Source organism: Rhinolophus sinicus, chromosome 5, assembly GCF_057876585.1.
Source record: "Rhinolophus sinicus isolate RSI-liver-muscle chromosome 5, RSI-T2T, whole genome shotgun sequence".
NCBI lineage: Eukaryota > Metazoa > Chordata > Mammalia > Chiroptera > Rhinolophidae > Rhinolophus > Rhinolophus sinicus.
The window spans coordinates 62619786-62638544 of NC_142505.1; the positions used below are offsets into that span (position 1 = coordinate 62619786).

General features: G+C 37.9%; 1 protein-coding gene across 10 annotated transcripts in view; it reads right to left on the reverse strand.

The window, feature by feature from the left end:
* FRMD4B (FERM domain containing 4B) overlaps positions 1 to 18759 on the reverse strand; it is a 382714-nt gene that overhangs the window by 38263 nt on the left and 325692 nt on the right. For all 10 annotated transcript variants that reach the window (XM_019711733.3, XM_019711729.3, XM_019711732.3 and 7 more), the window contains 4 exons: positions 7330 to 7413; positions 5808 to 5873; positions 3856 to 3913; positions 2095 to 2181 (listed from right to left, as the gene is read on the reverse strand). In XM_019711733.3, the coding sequence (XP_019567292.3) occupies positions 2095 to 2181; positions 3856 to 3913; positions 5808 to 5873; positions 7330 to 7413 (295 nt within the window). The remainder of the gene's footprint in view (positions 1 to 2094; positions 2182 to 3855; positions 3914 to 5807; positions 5874 to 7329; positions 7414 to 18759) is intronic.

The window sequence follows — 18759 nt, forward strand, 5'->3', positions numbered from 1 at the left end:
AGGTGTGGGGAAGAGGGTGCCTGGCAGGGCCCTGAGCCAGCGGGCTGACCCTGTCGTACATTATATTATATTGTATAAGACCTGGTTTTATACCCAGTAAAATAAGACTGGGTCTTATATTAATTTTTGCTCCAAAAGACTCATTAGAGCTGACTGTCCGGCTAGGTCTTATTTTCGGGGAAACACGATAGACCATAATTTGATCTTATAAAATAGATAAACTAGGGGTTAGTTGTTTGCCTTGGCTGGGATTCAGCTCTGGCCCACCCTTCTCCAATGGAAACAACCATAATATCCATCAAAAGAGAATTGGTTAAGTGAATTATGTATTTCCACATAATAGAATACTAGGCAGCATTAAAAAAGAGTGAAAAGAGATCTATTTATAAGTGACCTGAAGAAATATGACACGGTATGGAACAGTGTACATAGTAAGATTTCATTCTCTCTGTTAAAGCATGGAATACACTCATAAAGTCTAAATGAACCATTTCATAGTATTCTCTTGATACCGGTCATCATGGGGGCTGAAATTGGGACTGCAAAAGCACTTCCTGCCTTCATTGACGTGTTTCTGTACTGCTTGCATTTATTGGTTTCTTTTACCATGAATATTTATAATTTCTGGTAAAAAAATATATAACTGTAAATAAAAATAATTTTGAAAAATATTTGAAAAAAATTGCATGGCCCTCATTTCTAACATTATTTATTAGAAATCTGGTCTTAGAAGAAAATTTTCAAGTATTCCTTACTTCAATTGATCTTGGTCACAGGGCTTATAGAGACAAAATTCTATTTGTATGATTACATACGTGCGCTCTTACTGTCCCTCACCCAGATGGATCGTGGCTGTTAAATGCTTTATTATTTTTATAGATAATTTCAGATAAGCCTCAGTGCCCAACTAGTTTGATCCAGGAGAGCTGCACAGGCATTAGAGCGGGGCAGTGGTTTGCCCTAGACCACCCTTTTGTGTTGTCTGTGTCAGTTTTACAACCATAAATTAGGGAGAAAAGGGGAATTTTACTTGTTCTCTTAACTCAAAGGAAGATTGTGAGCATTGAGTGAAGCTGAATTGAAACTCAGATGAAGAGCACGTGGTATGATTACAAGAGCCTAACTTTATGAAGAATATAGCTGCTTTCCTAAAACACATTAAAGCAAGAGACAGAGAGACGTGATAGAAGTTACTTAATGCTGTGATGTCGGGGTGTGATAACACAGGAGCCTGGCCATGGTCTGTTATTATAGGCCATTGTTTCACTACTGTGACTCCTGGTGATGGCAGCAGAGCACAGGGAGGAGGGCAAAACCTGGGAGGGCAGCATGAGTAAACCATTATGTCGTTAATCATACTGAGTCGGCCAGGGCAACCGGATGGTTATCTATATGGACTCATCAATTCTTACATAGGCAAAATGTACAAGCGATTGCACGCTAGTGTTGGGTCAAGAGAAACAACTTCATAAGCAAATTGAAAATGGAAAATAATGTAATTTACTAGCTCTAGAAATCCAAACCTGATAGAATGTGACCCTTTAATAAACAGTACGTAACTTACTTTTCTTTACAAAAAGCAAATACATTTAGTGTGGAAAATTGTGAAACAAAGATAAGCAAAAATAGCAAGAATAGTAAAAAAAAAAAAAAAAAGATAACTCATGCCTGTATTACAGAGAGGAAACGGCACCAAAAATTTTGGTTTATGTTTTTACAATTCATCCAATGTAAATATGTATATGTATATACATAAAATTTATAAAACAAATGGCATTGTCCTGTTCATACTAACTTAAAATAAAAACCTCTTTATATGCACTTGTAAACTATGTTGTAATCAATATTCCAATAGCTGAATCTTTGTGCATAAATTTATTTCCTTAGACTAATGATCAGACGCAGAATTGCTGTGTAAAATGGTACATAAATGAGTTCTAAAAAGCATTTTACACTGACCCTGAGTCTTCTCTGAACCCATGGCTTCCCTAACAGAAAGTTCTTTGCCCAAGACTGTTCGGTGCCCCTGAAAGCGATATTCCCAGCTCTGGAAGAGCTCAAAGTTCCCCTAGGTGTCTGAAATGATTCACTTACTTTCCGAGGTTTCACCTTATCTTGTAAATCATACTGGCCAATTCCTTTATAGCTGATTCCAAGCCACCAGGGAAGACCTTGTTTATCCTGGAAGATGGAAAAGCATGAGAACCAAGACCTAATTGTTAAGTCTTTTAGAGATGAAGTAATATTAACCAATTTCATCCTTTGACAAGTATCAACAAGTCAAAATAAAGCTGTCTTGGTAAACAAAACAGTACTTAAAAAGCTAACTTGTTATTAAAATGACTTCTTAGTGATGCTTCAAATAAGATTTATAAGTCAAAACAGACCACTACTATTAATACCATCAAAAAGGATGAAGCATTACTGTTTTGATTAAACAGCTGAAGAAATAAAATGTAAGTAATTCAAATAAGAATTAATCCAGAGTACAAAGCCAGTTATCTATTAAAAAAAAAAAAAAAAAAAGAAAGAAAGAAAGAAAAAAGAAAATGAGCTCTTTGTTCTCTTGATTAGCTATAAAGGTCAGGGAAGTTTCCAAAGAATTACAAAGATGTAAAAAGTATTTCCAAATCCTGATGTTTATAATATACTTAACAATGAATATGGGAATACTGAAAAACTCTTTTAGAGAACTGTATGATTCAATGACAGGATTTTTGAATAATGACTTTGAGGTACATATGGGGAGAGGAGAAATTTTTTTTTCCATAAATTTATCTTTTAGGTCTTATAAAGCAATGGATTGACATAGGGAAAGAAAAACTTAGGCTAAAACATATACCCATATGCAAACAGAATAATAATCAGTAGAAATTAAAGTTGCATTCGTACATATTTTTAGTACAACATGTCCTCATTATGCAGGTATTTATTATCCAATTCCTCACACCATTTCGAATTGCAAACATTGTTGGAACTTGAAAAGTCACTCAAGATTGATCAATTATAAAGTTATTCCTTTTTTAAACAACACTCACTTCTTAACACTTTATCCTTTATCCTTTATCATCTCACAACATTTTTTAGTCAATTTCTCCCTGCTTGTAAACATCTGAAAATACTACACAAATACAAAACATACCAACTGAAAACTGGTATTGCAAATTCTGCACAAATGTGAGGATTTTATGAAGCTGTTGAAATGACATTGGAGAGTGCATGGTTCTCATACAAAGGCACTGTCAAATGAATAACTGGCAGCATTAGAAAGATAAACAATTGGAAAAGAGAAAAATAAGCAAGAATAACTAAAGGAACAGGTGGGCCAAAAAAGAGTGATGTGAATTTCTTAGGGTAATAGAGGCTTTGGGAAAACATTTGAACATAGCAAGCATTTGGCAAGTGTTTGTGCTTTATAATTGGCTAAAAATGACAAGATATAATTAGGCTTTTATTCTTTAAGAAAATCAATCCTATACTCAATGCTCAAATTTCTAGAGACAATTTACACATACTGGGGGGTGCCAAAAAAATGTATACACATTTTAAACGATACTATCTATGCTCAAGCAGTAGTTAGCTCTAATTGGGAGTGTCTGGACACTGATGGTAACCACTTTGAGCACCTCTTGTAATTGCAGAAGTCAAACATGACTTGTATCCATCTTTCGTTATTGGTATACATTGAGTACTACAATTTTAATACAGTTTTCCTTTCTTAAAATGTGTATACATTTTTTGGCGCTCTCTTTATATGCGTATTGATATATGTGATTTTAGAAAATTGGTGTTGTTCACTAACTCTCACAAAATAACATGGGTATTATGAAAGCTTTGCCATGTAAAAGTATTTACCTTTACTGCATAATAATGGACTCCATAAGTCGGTAGAGCTTCTACTATTTTCATATACCTATGGAAAATGAATACATATTATAACCTCTTGCAAAAGTAGAAGACTCTTATGGAATTTGTATCTACTTTCTTCATTATAACCATGTCTTTGACTAAAGTAGAAATAAAATAAACCATTCTAGGGGTAATTTTTTTTTACTTTATTGAAATGTTAGGAGGGCCTAACAAGACTTCAATTTCAAAAAGCTATAGCAAATGTTATTTTCTGCATAGTAAGATTTCTATGCCTTAGAAACATATCGTACATATTAGACACTCATATTGCAAGTATTGTTTAAACTAAGCACCTAATGATGCAAGCAATGAGAATCAACCTTTGGGTCACTCAGAATAAGTAAAAAAATAAAGCAATTCCATATGCTGATTGTGGTAAACTCTTAGAAATATATACTTACCTCTACAGTCAAACACCTTAGGGTGAATTTTATTGTACGAAAACCTGACTCTTAAAAATATGCCTTCCCCACCCCAAATTAAAGCAATGGTGCTACCATTTGCTATTTTTAATTCAACAAGTATGTCTTGTATACCTCTAAGACTTTATGGAGTAGAATAAATTGTGTAAGACTGCCTCTCTGCTTACAAGGAATTGAGGTTCCCGTTTAATACAAGTGGCCTGATCAGTGACATTTTGAAGATCAATTTCTCTGGACTTTGTAGTCAATAATTTAATAATTTAAAAGAAGTAAATGGCCTACATTTAAATGAATACAAAAAGTTAGGTAAATGTGCCAAGGTCATGCAGCAATTGCACTGCACAGCCAGGATTTTAACAAACTGAGTCGAATTTTACAGTCTAGAGACTTAACTATCAAGTTAGATAGTCTCTTATTTGGAGCCACAACAATAATGATCAGGGGAAGTAAAAGAAGTCTGATTTTAGGAAGAACACTTCATAATATGCTCGTTAGCCTAAACTAAATCCTTCAAGGGAATTATTTTTTATTTGTTTCAGCTCAGAAAACACGCACAATGAGTTAAAATTCAACTTCAGGACTGCTAACTTCTGATTTCTGCCTTGAAATTCACACAGGTGTACATGATAAAAAAGGAGATTAGTGCAAGAGGTGGGGTATAAGGGAAATCTGTACACTGACCAGGGCAATAGCAATCTCCAAGGCTTTATTTCAGTTCTCACATGCTCTGAGCTATATTCAGCAGTCTTTTTAAAAAAAGATTTCTAAGGCCATAAAATTTATTCTACAATTACTATAGCAATAATGCAACATTAGTTTTTATAATTATAGAATTATACATTTAGTTTTTATAATGTTTAAATTTATGTCTCTTGTGAACTGTTCCTAATAAATGGATGGAAACTCAATAAGTGTAAAATGCAGAAATATATCACTATGGCCTTTCTTGGTAGCATGAAGAAACAGATTATCCAACACCAACACTGTGTGTTCCACACAGAGAAGCGTCACAAACCAGGTAGCCAAACATGGCCTCCAGACAGGTTTTGTTTGGCTCATATTTTATTAAAATTTTCTTAAAATGACTTTGCAATGTTTAAAATGTGATTTAAAAATAGGAAATTGCAGCTTTTCTTGGAAAATGTCAGAAGATCTGGCAACATTACACCTGAATTCTGAAGCTGAGTAGTCTTGCCCTTACCCATGGCAAAAGGTCTCCAGTTTCACCACACTCGCCCCCGTTCCCTATTTCCCCATATTTGGCCTACAGTTGTCATTTTGGCTACCTGCCTGACACTGAATAGACAGCACCAATATATGGAATGACCCAAGACATTTTATAATTCATGGTAAGATATTTCCAATCAGATGAGGACTATATATACACAAACTACGCAACAGAAATCACTTCAGATGACTGCTGCAAACAGAAGACATTAAAAGTATATCTAAGCAAAAACAAAGAAAGATACTTACTGAACCACAGCTTGACCCCGAGTCAGACCTTTGATTTTCAAATAATGCTCAATTACCCTGTCCTCACTGTAAAACAAGAAAATGAAAAGTATGGCAATACATAATTATATGAGATACAGACTCGTTGTAAGTGTCTCTGGGGGACTACTTGAGAAACTGGAGAAGGAAGGCCTTTACCAACTTGTTAGGTAAAGAGAAGCTGGCTGACTTTTGTTTCTGCAGGACATGGCTTCCTGAAGAACGCAAACCTCGGACATTTGACAACCTTGTCATGATTTTTTAATTTATATTTTATATATTTATATGTTATATGTTAACATTTTTAAAAACTTAAATTATTAGAAGAAACATAATTTCAATTTATCAAATGAAAAACTAGTATCTTTTGCCATAACTCAATGAAATGTAATAAATATAAAATAATGTTAATAAAGAGAGATCAGCAAGTATTATGTATTAAAGATATTTTCTTTATTCAGAAAGATTCAGAAAGAATTAAAACTGCTTCTGAGTCTGTGTTCAATCTTAAATACTCTATTATCACCACTCGGGGACACACTGCTTTAGAAGAAAACCCTTCATTATTGTCGAAGGATAAAAGTTGTTCCCTGGAAAGGGTAGAAAGAGGCTCAAGCCCAGCAACTTTGACCTCATTCAGCTCTTGTACCCTACTTTCAGACAGGTAGCTCTTTCAGTCATATCTCAAGTATAAGTTAGAAGAGTAAATGTTTTTGTCTATATATATTCAGTAATAAATGGTCATTGGTCTTTTTTTTTCTTTAAGAAACTATCACTCAACAATGATTAGTTTAGGAAGTTTCAGACTCAGGATGCAATGTACTCACTTCCACTATTTATTTGGGAGATATATTCCAACTTTCATATTAAAGCTATTAATGTAGAATACTTATTTTTTAATCAGTTTTTTAGTGGAAAGAAAAACCATCTTCAGGATTCAGAGCCTTAAACCAAGGAAAATATATTTAAAAGGAATGGAAGTAATTCAGAGGGAAAAAAAGTATTTTTCTAGAAAAACTGTTACATGAAAAATGGGGACTATGGAGTCATTAAAATACAAACAAAGAAAGCAACTCAAAATATACAATGATTTCTGGCCATAGAGGAACTCTCTGCTCATTCAGGTCATTTCTTGTTATTAAGAAAACCTCTGTCCAAGGAAATCTGTATTTTGTACCACTTAAGTGCACTCTGCTAGCGTAAGGCCATGTTACCCCAGGACTGCACATACACTGGGCTTTAGGTTCTACAGACCATTCACCACCTGAAGGAGAAGGCACACGGCCATTCTTCACAAACAACTACTATCTTGGGACAGTGATTCCAGTGAGCTTTGACAAGGTCCTGTCGCTGAAAGGATCAAAGTCTACTTATGGTTACTTTGACATATTTGATGGGTGACTTGATATTTTCTTCATTCATGTCTCTCTTAATTTCTGGAAAAGCATGCAGTTCTCAGTGGACACTGTGATGACGAGTCACCTGTTACCTTGCTTTTGCTTACCAGTAAGCAAGAGAAGGGTGCTCCTGAAGAGTTTTGGTTGGAAAGACTGGAAGTGTCTTTAAATCTTTTCTGGCATCTTCATCACTAAAAAGAAGAGTAATACAGTAATGTCAGTCACTGTTTCCTAAGCTATTATCCAAGCTAGTCACTCTATGAAATCTGAAAAACAGCGATAGCACACTGGGCTCTGACAAAATGTCAGCACACATAAGGCTCTGGTCTCTAACTAGATAGTCCCTAATTTGACAACCCCCCAAGTCATTTGATAGTTTAACGTTTAAAAAGACAAAAAATTAAAATAACAGTATTAAACTGCCTTAACCCCATTTTCCTTACTCTCCTCATGAATTTGCACCCATTTTCATTATGTACTTCCTGTATGTACCTAGCTATATTATTACGTAATAATTATTGCAATTGTGCACATTCCATATCCTATTTTTATACAGCATTTTTCAAATTTCATTATACACCTTCTCCACATTCCTATAGCAACGTCATAATTATCTTTAGTGGCTACATAATACTCACCATGTTGGAATACTTGTTATCATAAAACCATTCACATAGTATCACCAATTTTTCATAATAGATGTCATTGCAATAAAAAGGTTTATGTAGAGCTATCTATTACTCATCTGTTATTTCCTCTCTGAAATAAAATGGACCAAGTCAGCCATCTGCAGAAATCACTGGAATAGAAGATGACTTGAAAATGTGTTTCAAATGAAATCCAAGGTATCGCTTATATTGCATCAAGTGAACTAAAATATACCTCATATAAGGGCAGCTATTACCTAATTATAAAATGGCAAAATTCTGGTTGCCAAAAGAGAAGGGTGTGGTCTTTGTGGACTTTAACAGGAGGGAGAACAGGTAATACAACCCAGTCATAGCTGGTTCTGCACTATGAAAGAAAGTACCTTCTAACTGTCCCAAGGATTGAAGGAGCTGCTCTATGAGGAAACAGACATGACTCTCTAGATCTATTAGAGCCTAGTATAAGCACATTAAAGAGCTACTCAAAATCCTGATCAAACTGGTGTTCGTCAAACAGCATATTGGTAACTCTTCTCCTACTTTCCACCTCTTCATATCTTTACCGTAGCTACTCTGTGTTGAGAGGTTACCAAGAGCCACTCACCATGCAATACATGTTTGGGCATTATTTACGTCATGTAAGTCTCTTCACAACTCTTCCCATGTGGTAGGTACTATCATGATCCGTGCTTCACAGGTAAGAATGTAAGGTTTTGAGAGGCTAAGTCACTTGCTCAGTGTCTCACAGCTACTATGTGGAGAAGCCAGAAGGCAGACCCAGTCTGTTTGTCTTTAAAAGCCAAGACCATAACCATTATATTCTATTACCTGATTCCCTGACAGACTCCCAGAGCGTGTCCTAGAGAGCTGACATAAACATTCTCATCTCTTGCAAAGCATAACTCCTCTTAACCCTCACCTCTAGTTACATTTGAAAGCACTGAAGCAATTAGTTTCAAAATCCATCATTTCTTAATTTTTACATTAGCTTCCATGGTGTTTGCCCCAATGTGCATCATGATTTTGAAAGAGATGAACCCTCAATTGGAGGATGAAGCATTGAACCCACGGTAAATCTCCTCCCAAAGCATTTATTCAATATTCACAGATCAATTATTATAGATCAAACCAGGGAACCAAGTATAGTCTGACACAGGTTTTGTTTGGCTCACACTGTGCTGTGTTGTATTAGAAGTTGCTCACTTCTGTCACTTGAGCAGGCTTGGTGTAACTGCTTTCCTTCACTGTCTACAGAAGTTTGTTTTCTGGTCCTGGTTTTCAAGTTTCCTGACCATGCTACAGTGCAACCAAGTGAACACACTGAGCCAATTGTACATAAGGTACTGTCTTTCGGTAAGAACAGATAGTTAGAGTTGAGTGTTACCTAGCTTGAAGACACTATGATTTTTACCTGTCAAGCTTTTATTTCAAAACCAGGTTCATGGCCCTTCCTTAAAGGTGAAAGATCTGGCTTTAGAAATTACTACAGGAAATAGTCACTTGGCTCCTGTTCTTACATAAGGATAAATCTTTCTATTCATTTGAAATCTGAGCAGAATGGCTTAACCACATTGACAATCTTGGGAAACTGGTTTGTGCTTCCTGAAAAGAAAAATATACCACAATCCAATTTATTCACATTAAAGGTCACCTGTCAACTCCCAGTAATGATATTTATTTTTCTTAATAATTTCTTTTATGCCCTGTCCTTCAAATCGCATTTCCTTTTCAAAGTTGGCTTGTCAGTTTTCTATGAAGGGCACATACATGTATATGTTCTAAAATGATAGACTAAGGATAACACTGTGTTATTTATCATCACCATGAACTACATGTGTGTTATCTTCTGGGTTTGTGTGAATTACGTGCCGTATTCCAAAAACTCAGCCTAGCATTCATTTGTTCCTTTGGATTATATTTAATTTTGCGGCAATCAAGACCTCACTAGAATAGTAGCTGCTGTTTACCATAAATTCATTTATAATACATACTTGCTAAAAGTAGCAAGTATGTATTAAGTGTATATACTGCATATCTAGCATGCAGAAGCAAGTGTTGTGTGATTAGATTACCCACTTTCCCTAACCCCATTGGCCAGAACAATGATGTGGCTATTTCTAATTGCAAGGGACACTGGGATATGTAGTATTTATTTGGGGCAGCCACATTCCTACCTAAAAATTCTACTGATATGGAAGAAAGGGATATTGGATCCTGGGGAAAAACAATCAGACTCCATTGCTAATAGGGAACCACCACTCATATCGAGGTAATTTCTGCCATGGGAGAATATGCATCCATTATTGATTGCATTTTTTCAAAATAAGCCAAAATTCCAGTGTTTTATGTAAGATAACTGAATTTTAAAATGTTGCCCCAACCAAAAACAAACGAACAAAAACCCAGAAATAAAAACTGAAACTTTGTGAGGGCCACATAAAATATACCAGCAGACCATTGCCATTACTCGGCAATTTCTGACATAAACTATTAGTAAAGAATGGATTGGGAGATGCGTTCTCAGCGTCTCAACTTGGTTTCCAGTTTTAGAAAATTTATTAATAGTGTAAGACTGTCAGTAATGCCTGAATAAAAGAGACACGTAAGTAATTTTGACAAATGTGGAATCCGGACCTTTCCAAATTATTACATTCTTAGGACAGAACACAACTTTATTTCTTTGTATTGGAAAAGTTTCATATTATTCCTCCAAATCTGGTTATTTGTGCCATTGCAAAGCATCCTATACTTGTGAATATATAACATTACTTTCCTATAGGAACCTATTCAATAACCCATTTCAAACAAGCCACCACCAATACTGAGGTGACCGAGCTGTGGACCTGGCTGAAACAGGCAGCCTGGCAGTAAAATGACTTAAACCTTTTAACAAACAGTGCACAGAAGTAGAAATCCCAGTGGCTAACAGACAGCAGCAGGTGCTCAGCTTCATAAGTACACATAAATGCATTTTAAACCCTCAGTGAACCACCATTACGCACCCGACTACCAAACTTTTAAAACTCGGACAATACTGAGGTTACATGAAGATGAAGGCCAATAGAAACTCCCACCCATTGCTAATGGGAATGTCAGTTGGTCTGATCATTTAGGAAATTTGCATACTCCATGACCCAGATATCCTTTCCTAGGTATATCCTTAAAGAAATTTACACAAAAGAATAAGGTTTCTAGCAGCATTGTTCACAATAAGACAAATAAAAGAAACAACCCAAATATTACACAACAGTAGAAGTGATAAAATTGTAATCATACAATGGAATACCATCCAGCACAGATAATACACTATAGCTTCACACAACATGATGAATCTCACAAATACTAAGCAAAGAAGCAAGACCCAAAATAACATACACCACAATCCCATATATATAAAGTTCCAAAACAAGTGAAATGAAACTAGAGAGAATTGTATATAGGTGATTAAAGTATAAAGCAAAACAAGAAAATAGGTACCACAGAGTCAGAGGACCTCTGGGGAAAGAGGATTTGATTTCAGGGGGAGGCTGTGCACGGCGGAGGTGGGTGGGGTCTTGCCAACATTCCTCCCTGGAGGCGGTTACCTATGTCTGTGCATTTTCTAGTTTGTTTCTTACACCATATATATGTGTTTTATGCATTCTTCTGTGATATAATTCTCATCAAAAACTAGATCAAATATGGCTAGTGGGTGGCCGTGAGGGTGCTGAGGAGCAGGCCCACTGCCATTTAGAGAAGGGCTGCAATGCCAATGCGAGAGGGTAGAACTTACTAAGCCCAAAATTTAACCACCAGGGTGTTCCAAACAGTGGCACATTAATCTAAAGTTAATGTTCAGAATTTAATCTAAACTTGTGTTCAGAGTTTAGAACCAAGCAGGATTTCACGTTTGAGTGGACTGACAGTAGCTGAGTACTTATTTGTTCACCCTCCAAAGAACCCTGGCTGGGAAGTTTGCCTGGGACCTGATGCCACGTGGATCCCCTGAGCTTGCAGGGGCGGCCAGGTCTGCCTTCAGCACAGATGGCAGGCAGGGCTGGAGGGAGGGTAGGTTTATAGGACTCAGCCTCAACCTCAGAACACAGAGGGGGCCAAGTGCAGCCTGGAGGTGAGCAGGCCTGGACAGGGATGTCTCTGCCTGACTCCCAGCACCTCCCCCTCCCCAGTAAATGTACTCACCCATCCGGACATTCTTGACCCTAATGGCAATGGAAGTGTTCGTTTAAAGATGCACTTGACCAGAACTGCCAAGAGGGACTGATTTCTCTAGGTCCTAGCCAGAGAGAATGCCTGTAAATGGAAGACGTGCTACTTCTCAGTTACCAAACAGCAATTGCTTTTCTTCATCATTTCGGCAGGAATTCAGTTGTCACAAGGAAGAACATGCCTGTGTTTTATCTGGTAATCTTTTATCTGATTAGGCTGAACTTCTCCTTTGGGTATTCCAGATTCCTATTCTGACAGCTTTCTGGAAGGAAGTGGCCCCTGACCCCTCATTTAGCCCCTGCAACCATGTTCCAGGCACTGATTCATTGTGGCAGTCTCCAGCCCCCTTTCATGGCCTGTTGCTTTTCTTTACTGACCTCAAAAACCCTGTAGGAATGTGCCAGCCTCACTCATTTTTTATAAAGCCACAATGGTTGGCAAAACCGAGGTCACCCTTTGCGAGTGCCGGAGCATTTGTGTGGAAACAGCCACCCCCAACAAATGTGTGCACCTGTTTGTGGCTAATTGGGAACTTGCTCACAGTGACAACCAGCCATCTGCCATTCTGGGGCTGGAAGGCCAGGGAGTACCAGCAACGAGCAAACTGTGGGTGCTAGCACCTCCCAGAGCACAGAAACATCCAGCTCCCAGGAATATGGCAGCTATCTGTCTGTGTTTGGTGTGGGGCACCCCTAGGTTTTTCAGATGGCTTGAAGAAAAAGCCTGAGCTTCAAACTTCTCTTTTCTTTCCAGTGCTAAATCTCTTCCTTACCTGAAACCCAAAGCAAAGGTGCCTAACAAGCACCTTAAATATAATGACCCAATTAAATGTCTGTAGTAACTTCACTACACAAATAAATAAACTAAGCCATTTAAAATGTAACTTGGACTGCAATCTTCTTTCCACACACACATAACCATAACTCAAAATTCATATTTTTATAAAAATGCATATGCAAAAGTAAAAAAGCTATAGTTACTGCCTGTTAGAACACTCAAGTCACAGTCTAACATGTGGCCTAAATATCATCAGAAACTAAATAAAAGGTTGTGAACATGGGCCTCCGAGACCTTGGGCCAGGTGTCACAGCTGGGGCTCTATGTGATGCTGTGTTCCATAGAAACTCCAGATTTACTGTCATTAGGAATTGCACTAATTAGAAACATTTGCCAGTCTTCTGGTGTTGTCTTGTACAGGTGATAAGCCACCTCCTTATCTATGCTTGCTAGAAACCTGTGGCGACTGTCAAAGTTTTGTATGATACTGAAGGAATGGGACATGGTAATTCCTAACAGTTAGAGAAAGTATATTTCATGTCTGTTAAGTGGTGTAACAGGTGCCAACTTAACTATTAAACATTGGAGCTGGACCCAGTGTTTGAGGATGACGGCTTGCTCACACATGTCATTATTAGAAGGATCTTGGTTACTGTGTATAAACACTGATTTCCTTAACTAATCTACGCTCATTGATCAACAACAGCTCAGTGATTAGCAGCTTAACGTATATTATCAATTTACTTAGACCAATTTTTCACTGCACAGATTGCCTTCAAGTTACCCTTTTTATAATTTTAAAAACAATCACATTTCTCTCATTTGTGTGGGAACTTGGCCTTCAGCGATGAATCTAGTTGATTTTCTCCTTGAGTTAATAACTACTGAGTTCAAACAGTAAATTTTTCTCTATTGATTCCTAGGTAAAGAGATATTAAAGGTAACAAGAATATGAAAACACAGTACAGTTAAACAACACAATTTGAACTGTGTGGGTCCACATATATGAGGATTTTTTTTTCATTAAATACTGTTTTCGTCCATGGATGCAGAGAATGGACTGCATTATTGTTCTACGCCACTTTATTTAAGAGACTTGAGCATCCACAGATTTTGGTAGCTATGGGGGTGGGAGGTGTTTTGGAACCAATACCCCCTGGATACTGAGAGTAGTTAAGTTTCTGGGGAGTCAAGTTATACTCAAATCTTCAACTGCGTGGGTATAGCATCGGTGCCCCTAACCCCATGTTGTTCAAAAGTCAACTGTTATCACTGTCCCCTGACCAGCAGTACCTGTTTTATCTGAGAACTTGTTAGGAATGCAGATTCTCAGGCCCTACCCCAGACCTATAGAATTGGAGGGGCTGAAGGTAGGACCCAGCAATGTATTTAACAAATGGTTTGAGAACCACTGCAACAGAATGATAGAATAAACACACCAGAGAACACAGGGAGATTTTCAAGAAGAGAGAGTGATCAATAATTTAAAATAGGAAAGAAAGTCAGGAGACTGAGGACAGCCTAGGGGGCGAGTTTTGGGAGACTACTGGAGGCTGACCAACAGTGATGCAAAAGGAGCACTGCTATTTGGTCCCCCCAATCAATGCTTTGAAACACAGCTCACACTCACTGGGCATTACTAGGTGGCAGAGACTGGGCTAACCCTCTCTTTAAGGACATATTATGCTATTATCACCAGCATCCCCATTTCACAGATGTGAAAACTGAGATTTAAGGCAGATTAATTTAAACTCACAAACAAGAAAGTAGCAGCTGTGACTCCAAATCTGTGCTTTATTTAACCACTTTGCCTAACTCCACGGGGATTCCTAAATGGAGGAGTGGGTGAGGAGGAAGGAGAAGACACTGCTCAGCTTAACTTGGAGCTTCAGAATTTGTAATTACAGTGGACACTGATGGATCCTATTAAAATGCTTTTTTTGGGGGGTGAGGACAGGCTGCTTTTTAAAACTAGATTAATGTGGATTAAACCACCTAAGAGATCTGAACACAGACAAGACTGAATATGTGTTATCATTCAGTGTTTCTTGAACCAAACTAAAATGACTAGTCTATAATTGTCCCCTAATAGCAAAGATAGTAAATTTAGTGTTTTGTTTTTTTTAAAGAGCTACAAAATCAGACCCCAATCATTTTCAGCACAATTTTAAAACAAGGCATCCAAATTCTCCTGAGTCTCACTTAGGGTGAGAAACCCAACAACCCAACACAGGCCCCTTAAACACAGAGGCATTCCTGATGCCCAGCTTTTTATACTGACTCCAAAAATTCATCGTTGAGATCTCTGCCCCTGATGAGTTATCTGTCACAGGATACCAAGGTCTGGCACCAGATGGAGAAAGCAGGAAAAAGCTGTAACTTTCCTTCACAGTCAATCATAAGCAAAGGTAGAAAGCTAGGGCTCAAATCCACTCAATGTCTAATGCTGCTGATTATTGCAAATAATTAGTTTAATAAAACTGCTTATAGACTGAGGTAGTTTCATAATAGCTAAAAAGAACTGCCCTCCACACTTCCCATCCCACCAAACCAAAACCCAGCCAGCGGGTTAAGCAAGCAGAGTTCATCTGGTCCAACCTGTGAGTTCATAGCTGCGGAGGGAGACCCACCGGTGTGTGAAGACTTACCTAAGGCCCTGAGGTAAGGTGGTGCTAAATCTGGAGGAGTAGTGGTTGGTGGACTGGTTCTGGGGACTCCAGGTCAGAACAGCAGCAGTCAAAGAGGAGGAAGGGGAGGTGGGAATTGGAAAGCTGGGGTGGAGAGGAGAGAGAGGAAGGGGGGAGGGGCCGGAAAAGCCATGCTCGCTGGGCTAGACCTCTCCCCCCTCCCTCTCTTCCTCTCCCAAAGCACAGGTCTTTCCATTCTTGGAATTTCCTCCCCACCCTTTTAAACATTTCTTGATCATATCTCAAGCCAAAGCAGGTTGTAGTCATTTACAGAATGGACACTGAGAACTGAAATATAAGCCATTCTCCTGGCCTCTTCGTGAAACTCCATCACTGGGGTTCAATGTGAGCACACATTTCTAGGCTGCCTGGGGTCCCCAGCTCCCTCAGATGGCTCAGCTCCTTCACAGGACTTCAAGGAGACTTTCCTGGGCAAGTGCTGTGTGGCAGACAAGTGCTTGCCATTTTACTCATAGGAATTCATTCAATCCTCAGAGCGAATCTAGAAGGAGGTGTTATATCTAATTTATAGAAAAGGAAATGTAGCTGGTACTTGGGTTTAGATGCAGGCTACAGCCAGGATTTAGACACAGGCTACAAAAAAGCTTCACGTACTTAGAAACAAATCAACAGACCAATCAACCCGCTGGCCCTAGACCTGTGATTTGAAGTAGTAGGGTTTGGCCTTAGAACTGGATTCGGTCCCAGGTCTCCAAATTTGGAAGTTTCGTGGCGTTACCTAATCTTTGTGAGACTTGCTTTCCTCATTAGAAAAATAGGGATAGTGACATGTCTTGGGCTGATGACGATAGACTTCTGTGAAGACACCTGCCTATGTTCTGTAAATGTGTTCTTTCTTTTCTGATTGTATGTCAAACCAAAGGTTTTACTAAACATTGTATTTCTATCACTCTCAGATCAGATTATTACTACTACTAAGAATCCTCACTGGGGTTATCTAGGTTAGAGTTGCCAGTTTAAATATTTAGAACATACTTATACTAAAATAAAATTACTTGGTGTTTATCTGAAATTCAAATTTAAGTGGCGATCATATATATATATATATATATATATATATATATATATATATATATATACACATGCTTTTGTGTGTGTGTGTGTGTGTGTGTGTGTGTGTGTAAATCTGGCAACCTTAAGGTTTGGTAATAAATCACATGGGAAAAAATATTTGAAAGCAACTTGCCAGGACCTAGGTGTAAGCACTTTTAGGATTTGCTCGACAGATCAACAGTAACTGGTGGAAGTTTAGCCTTGAAACTTGCTCTTCTGACACCATGACCAATCTAAGGAGTTTGTGTCAGACCCTCCTTATCGCTGTACTTTTGCAAAGATGCAAGAAAGCTTCTTGTGTTCAAGGAAATACAGCATCCTCTCAGGTAGAATTCCTTTGTCATTAATTTTTTTTCTGTGGCCTACCTTGTAACAAAGGACAAATTACTCTGTCCATCTGCATGCTTGATAGGGATCAACTGTCAAACTATTTTTTTAAGTCTAAAGAATTTCTAATAATAATGAAAATGTGATGAGAGCATTTTCTAAACATTAGCCAGCTCACTGAGCCTTCCAATTGTGTTTACTTTGAAACTTCAACTCTTTTAGAAGGAACACAATCCAAAGAATGACTTACGCTGAGGTGCAGGTTAACAAGAAAATCTGTAAATATTTAAAATAAAAATAGTTTACAAATTTATGGAGACAGAAAGTAGAATGTGATTCTATAATAATTACAGAAGCTGAGGGGGAAGAAGGAATTGTTTAACGGGCATTGAGTTTCAGTTTTGTAAGGTGAAGAGCTCTGGAGATGGGTTGCACAACAATGTTAATATATTTAACACTACTGAACTATACACTAAAAAATGGTTACGATGGTAAAATTTATGTTATGTGTATTTTACCATAATTAAAAAAAAATTATCTCTTACACAAATCTAGAGTTAGAAAACAGGGCACATGGAAGAAAACACAATCAGAGAATGTTTTCCTACAAAAGAATGTAAAGTCAAAGAAATCTATTCCTCTGCTGGGAAATTTCCTACTAGACAAGTGAAAATTATTTATGGTCAACTTAAAGCCCCAATGCCTTACCCCTTCTTCCTGCATGTGTGACTCCGTGTGTGCTTCCTGATCACATAGAACTGGATTAACCACGCAGATGATAGCCTGAACACGTGTTATGGTGTCACTCAGTGTTTCTTGAACTAAACCAAAAACACTGAAATCTGTATCAGTGAGGGGATGTAGAAGTCATCACCCCAAATGCCATCTCTTAGCTCAGGTAGACTCTGGATCATTTGCACTTTGAGGAATGGAAGAAGTTCATGTCATGCTACTTTCTATTCATACCAAACACCAAACATGCAAGTGTCTTAGCCAGCCACTATATGAAAAGCTGAACTAAACCGTTTCATTTTAGTACCAAGTAGCAGCAATGGGTGTAATGGATTGGCTCACTCCTAGAGAAAAAAACTGAGAACACAAATAGGTCAAGAGACTTACTTCCTGTACAGGATTTCATCCTCACTGTTCTGTTAGTGGCTGTCTAAAGATGTAAGAGTTTGGAATACTTACAACATAGTAGGCACTGAACTAAGAACATGACATGGGTTATTTTACATAATCCACACAACAACCCTTTTCCACAGGTAAGATTACCACCCCCATTTTACAGATGGAAAAACTGAGACTTAAAGAGATGATGAGACTTTCCAAAGTCTACACAGCTCCTCAGGGTTGAGCTAGGGTTGGAACCCAGCGTGACTCTGACGTCTGAGCCAATGAGGAAGACAATACATTGCTGCCAGAAACAAGCTGTGCAGAATCCTCTGGCATGTGGGTCCAGGAGCTCCCCAAAGTCTAACTGAACTGCATTTGCATTATCAACTCAGTCCAGTAGGTACCATTAAACATCTTTTGGATTCGTTTTTGAGGAATTAACAAGTGGAAAGGCAGAGTGGAAATTCAGAGGATATGGGTTCACCTCCAAGGTCTACCACATCAACTATAAACTAAACGTCGATCGGATAATCCATCATCAAAAATTATTTATTTGGGAAAAAGAAAGTGCTGCAGTCTGCTATGTGCAGCCATGGTGAGCTACGAGCAAGTCCCAAAGATAAAGAAGGGAGTGCTTTTTTAGTGGGGAAGAGGAAGTTAAGGAGAGGAGCTATTATAGCCATAGGGTTCTTGTAGGGTCCCA